The sequence below is a fragment of the Eurypyga helias genome, unplaced genomic scaffold, assembly GCF_000690775.1.
Source record: "Eurypyga helias isolate BGI_N326 unplaced genomic scaffold, ASM69077v1 scaffold26773, whole genome shotgun sequence".
Lineage (NCBI taxonomy): Eukaryota > Metazoa > Chordata > Aves > Eurypygiformes > Eurypygidae > Eurypyga > Eurypyga helias.
Genome location: NW_010243477.1, coordinates 164 through 5,565, shown reverse-complemented (window position 1 = coordinate 5,565; position 5,402 = coordinate 164). Strand labels below are relative to the sequence as shown.

The window sequence follows — 5,402 nt, the reverse complement described above, 5'->3', positions numbered from 1 at the left end:
GGGTTAAGCAGTCCTGGGGAAGAGGGTGGCACGTACCAGGGCTGTACAAAACTTTTGCAATGACGAGTGTGTGGAAAGGTTAAAACAGTTCCGAGATGTCTCAAAACCCTTCTCGACTGAGCCAGGCCTGGCTGGCACCTGCTGATGCCTCCACCGTGGTCCATGACTTGCTAGGAGCACTGTGTCCATCTGCAGAACCGTCTCTCACAGCAGGCCAGGCCCGGGAACGGCACCGGGGCCCCGCAGCCCCTTTATCTCTCTGACTTGACTTTGTACCTGAGGACCAGGTAAGCCAGGAGCCGCAGGATGACAAAGAAGATGCCCAGGATGAGGAAGTCCAGATAGAGCTTGGCCTCCTCCACGTCCAGCTCCTGCAAGATCTTGATGGGTTTTTGGAAAGGGCAGAAGTCCTCGAGGCACTCCAGGTCCTCACGCTCCATGGCATAGATGGTGAGAATGACGCCCTCGAAGCCATACCTAGGGCAGAGCATACCACAGGGGTCACCGCGTGCCCCAGGCACCCCATTCTCTCCCCATCCCACGGAAACCCAGGGCAGGGAGCTTCTGGTCAGAGCGTGGGGTCCCACCTGACATAGGAGACGTAGGAGCTCCACTGCAAGTAGGTGGGGATGGTCTTGAAGCTGACGAAGAAGCCCGAGAAGAGCAGGACAGGTATGGCAGTGACAGGTCCCACAAAGGTGGCCACCTGGGGAGCAGAGGCCACTGGATGTCATGTCCCTGTCCCCGGATGCACCGTCTGTGGCACTCATGCCCGCACTCACTTCCCTCCACCCCTCCTTGTCACAGGACTCCCTGCAACTCTCCCCCCGTCTCCGCATAACAGACAAAGCTGAGGTCCCATCTGACCTGTAGGGAAGTGGAAGCAGCTCCGATGAGAAGCCCGAGGGACTGGGCCACCAGGGCCGTGGCAGTGGCCAGGGCAGAGAAAAGGAGGAAGCGCGTGGCTTCAGGCGGCTGGCCCGTCATCCAGTATACGATGCTGCAATATGAGATGGGGCAGATCACCTGGAGAGGGGCAAGCAAAGAGACCACACTGCTGGACCCTGGGCATCCTCACCCCACAGACCCTCCCCAGGGGATGGAGGGGCACGGAGACCCCTCAAAGGCCAGCCTGGGGTATTGGGGGTAGCCAGGCAATTGGCTGTGCCAAGGAAGGCACATCAGCATCGCGGCCACACTTCAGCCCAGCCGAAAGCTCACCTGGAAGGGCACATCTGCCATGGTCTTTGCCAGGTAATAGGCTTTCAGGCTGTACCAGTAGTTCAAGTGCTCTCGCAGGAATACAGACATCTCCTGAGGGACTGCAGAGAAGCAAGGAATTAGCAGCCGGCAGTGTCCTGGCCTGGGCTGCTCCAGCCCCCACTCCCACCTGCCCCAGTGCAGGCAGATGCGACGCTGCCCCAGCACAAGCACCAGGCAGCCTCCTGCGCCGTGAGCGGGCGCTCCAATCTTTACCGGGGAGAAAAGTCAGTGACCGATGGGGGAACTTTCTGCATGGAAAAGTCAGCCTGGCTGGGGTTTTTTTTTTACACAAACTTTTTGAGGAAGTGAAATAGAGGTGAAGCAGCTGAAAATGCAGCTTTACAGACATTTTTCTCAGCAAAACCCAAAGCAGAATGCTAGATCTTTTTGAGACAGCAAATATGTTGTAGCCCAGTATTAAAGGACAAAACCACAATACACCCAAACAGATGTTTTCCCCCCTCATTTTTGTTCAAAATTTTTTTGTCTCCTCTCCTATTTCCCCCTCTTTTGTTCAATTCATCTGTCTCTGCCACACACCACCCAACAAACACCCCCACCTAGCTGGAGCACCGCCCTCTGCCCCGAGGGTTGGGAGCAGAGAAGGAGCGCTGGGGAATGAGCTCCTTACAGGTGAGGATGGTGGGCATCAGCGCGGCAAACATGAGGAAGAGCATGGAGAAGAAGAGAAAGCCGGTGTTGTTGAAGACCTTGCCCGCGTCATTGCCGATGTGCAGGTAGAGCAGCCCGATCAGCACCCCGATGCAGATGTGGGACATGAACCGCAGGTGGGTCAGCACCTGCATGCAGAAAGGGTACAGAGGGTCAAGCCAGGCATAGTCACATCCCATAAGCATTCCAGGGGAGCAGAGGACAGTTTTCCTGCTCCTCAAGGGTGAGCCCCACTCCAGCCCTCATTCAACTCTTGTCTCTCCCCAGTGACCGACAGGCCCCATCCCTGTCCCAGCCTCCCCTGCCCTCACCGTGTCCCTTAGGATGCAGATAAAGGTTCTCTTGAAGAGGATGCAGAACTGGGTCGAAGTGCTGGTGGCAAACGTGTGGCTTTCGATGTGGTCCACATCCTGCAAGACCACGGACGAGTCAGGGACATGGGTCAAGTTTACAACATGAGCTCTCTACTAGTACGGCACCCAAACGCTCCCAGTGTGCCCCTTGTGAGCACACCTGGTGAGAACAGGCACTGCCAGCACAGAGCTGCTGCTCAAGACAAGCAGAGGCTGGTGAAACACCTCCACGCTCTGCCCCGCCGTGTCCAGGGGGCTGTAGGCATCACAGGATGTCCATGCACTGTTGGGCAGGGGGGACCGAGATGTCCCTGGGTGGACACCCCCTTATCTGCCACTCCCCATCGCTGCGGGACGCTCGTCTCGTCCCCACTCACCGTCACGCAGTGCGCTGGGCATGATGGATCGGCCTTGCCGGGGCTGCTCTTCTTCTCGGCCATGGTGCACATCCCATTCTGAACGGCGCGGAAGAGGACGGGGTTGAGGTCCCCATACTCTCCTGAGGCCACCTCGATAACTGTGGAGGAGGACAGGACCCCTGAAAGGCGCTGAGCCAGCCCATCGCTTTGCTCAGCCTGCCCAGACCATGACCCCATGGGGGAGGGGGGTGAGAGCCCAGCACAACCTTCACCCCACAATGCCTCACCACATGGCAGCTCTGCCCAGCCAGCACCTAACGGGAAGGGTATGGCCAGCAATGCTCCGTGGGCAACCTGGGGGAATGCCAGGCGGCCCCGAGGGCTTGGGCGCTGGGTTTGGACATTGCCACCCTCTGCTCCTCACCACAGCCCCAGCTGGGGCAGGGGCACTCACTGAAGTCAGCAGGGTTGTGGTATGTGGGGCAGTGGAGACCAAGACCCTTCAGGTAGGGGATGAGGTTGGTCACGACGCCTTTGAAGATGCACTGGCCCTGGCTCAGGATGTACAGCTGCAAGAAAAAAACAGGATATAGCAGGTGCAGAGCAGCCAAGGGCACTGTCGCCTGCTCCTACCCACCTCCCCATCCTAGGGTGACACAGGGCACCCTTGCCAGACCCCGACCATCAGGGCTGTGTGCCACACAAGCCCCAGATCAAATGCCTTCAGCCCATCCCTCCCACAGCCTCTCTCCTGGCTCTTGGGCCAGTGGGGACTCTGCACCCCTGAAGAGTCCTGTGTCCTAGCCCAGCCCAAACCTTGTCGAACATCTCAAAGAGCTTGGCGCTGGGCTGGTGGATGGTGCAGATGATGGTGCGCCCACCCTGAGCCAGGGACCGCATCAGGGAAACCACCTGGAAGCAGGAGGCACTGTCCAGACCACTGTGGCCACGCAGGATGGGGCAAAAGAGAAAGAAACAGCAAAGAGAGAAGGGGAGAGTTGAGAGGGGGAGAAGTACACCCTAAAGATGCCCCCACTTGCCACCTCCTCCCACGTCGATGGAGAAGAGCATCCCTTTTCAGCCCCAGCCCTGCCATGCCCCAGCCCTCCTGGAGCACCGACGGGTACAGTCACATCCCCACCCTCAGGTCTCTTGGCCCTGCTGGGCTCCAGAGACTGCTGGCCACCCTGGGGTCTCCGGCAGGGGAAGCCCAGCTGGGAAGGCGGTGCCGGGGAGCCCCAGCCCCTGCAGCCTCACCTCGTGGGCTCATCGAAGAACATGACCGGAGGGTTGTTCACCAGCTCCAGGGCGATGGCCAGGCGCTTGCGCTGGCCCCCTGACAGCGAGATGGTGCGGGTGTAGGAGCACTCCAGCAGCCCCAGGGCCGTCAGGATCTCATTCACCTGTGGGACAACCTCATTCACCACGGGCTTCCATGGACCCTCACCCCATCCCTGCCACCACCCTTCAGACCTGCATCACTGGGAGCTCCGCAGCATCCCCTGGTCCCCTCAGGGCCCTCCCTTCCCTACTGCCCCCATCTTGGGGAGAGATGAGGGGGCCTGGGCCCACCTTCCTCTACACTTACCAGTTCCTTCTTCACCTCCTGCTTCTCACTCAGCTTCAGGTTAGCAGAGACCTGCAGGGAGAGGACGGGCAGGGAGACATGACTGTCAGGTATAGGGAACAAAACTGACTGGACCGTGGCTAACCCTGCTTGGTCAAGGGCTAGGAGCGGCGGCTCAGGATGAAGGGAGCAATAACAGCAGGATTTTGTTCCCGTGCCCCAGAGCCCTTGGAATATGTCTGATGTCAGCGTGGGATCAGTGCCCAAGGACACAGTCTACAGGATGCGCCACAGAACCCGTCAGGCCGTCCGGCTCTCGCACTGCTCACCATCATAGCCTCCAGCACGGTGAGGTGTGGCAGGAGCATGTCATCCTGCATGATGTAGCAGGACATCTTGCGGAAGGTACGCAGGTCCCGCGGCCGGCCATTCACCAGAATCTGGCCCTTCATGCCGGTCTCCCTGCAGGAAAGGGACATGGAGGCATGTAGCACAGGACGCCCAGCCCTGCACACAGACCCGCTGGATTCCTTCCAGCCTCACCTGTAGCCAGCCAGGATGTTCATGAGTGTGGACTTCCCGGCACCGGAGGGCCCCATGATCCCAATGAGCTCCTGCTGGCAGAACTTCCCTGACAGACATTTGAGGAGCGTCTTGTACCCTGGAAGGAGAGCAGCATGAATTCGGCTTTCAAGAGCAAAAGTGCTACAGGGACCGTGATGCTACCCCAGAACCTAGGGGACCTCAGGACCTCTGTGCATCATGCCAGGGGCTGCATGTGCCTGGAGACTGTCTCCATCAGCATCACCAGGTCTAAAACCACAGCAGCTGTCATTTCCAGGACAATCCCTGACCCTGGTCCTTGGCTGGCCCACTGATTTCCAGCACCAAAAAGGCACATGCAAAGACCACGGAAATCCCTGAGCCAGGGGCACGAAGCTGCTAGGGAAGGTTACCAGGCTGTGACACCGGTCCTGAGCACGCTGGCAGATCCCAGTCCCTAGAGCAGCGAGAAGCAGGGTAGTGTGGGGCAGGCAGAGTCCCCAAGGCCGCCGGATGCCTGGCTGTTGCCTTCATTGGCATTCACGCTGTGATACAGCCACTGCTAATCAGACCTGGAATTATCTCTGCTTTAAACGCAGCTGATTAGCATTTTCTGGCAGAAGGAACACGATGTGTTGGGAGCCG

At 58.9% G+C, this 5,402-nt stretch overlaps 1 protein-coding gene across 1 annotated transcript; it reads right to left on the bottom strand.

Moving 5' to 3' along the window:
• Positions 1–251: 251 nt before the first annotated feature.
• On the bottom strand, positions 252–4,875 carry ABCG4 (ATP-binding cassette, sub-family G (WHITE), member 4; the record flags this gene model as incomplete). Its single annotated transcript, XM_010149439.1, has 13 exons — positions 252–477; positions 588–706; positions 868–1,026; positions 1,222–1,322; positions 1,895–2,063; positions 2,247–2,345; positions 2,666–2,805; positions 3,102–3,216; positions 3,464–3,587; positions 3,905–4,050; positions 4,236–4,286; positions 4,544–4,676; positions 4,758–4,875. Coding segments are annotated over 13 exons (1,700 nt in total), but the record flags the coding sequence as incomplete, so codon positions are not given.
• Positions 4,876–5,402: the final 527 nt, after the last annotated feature.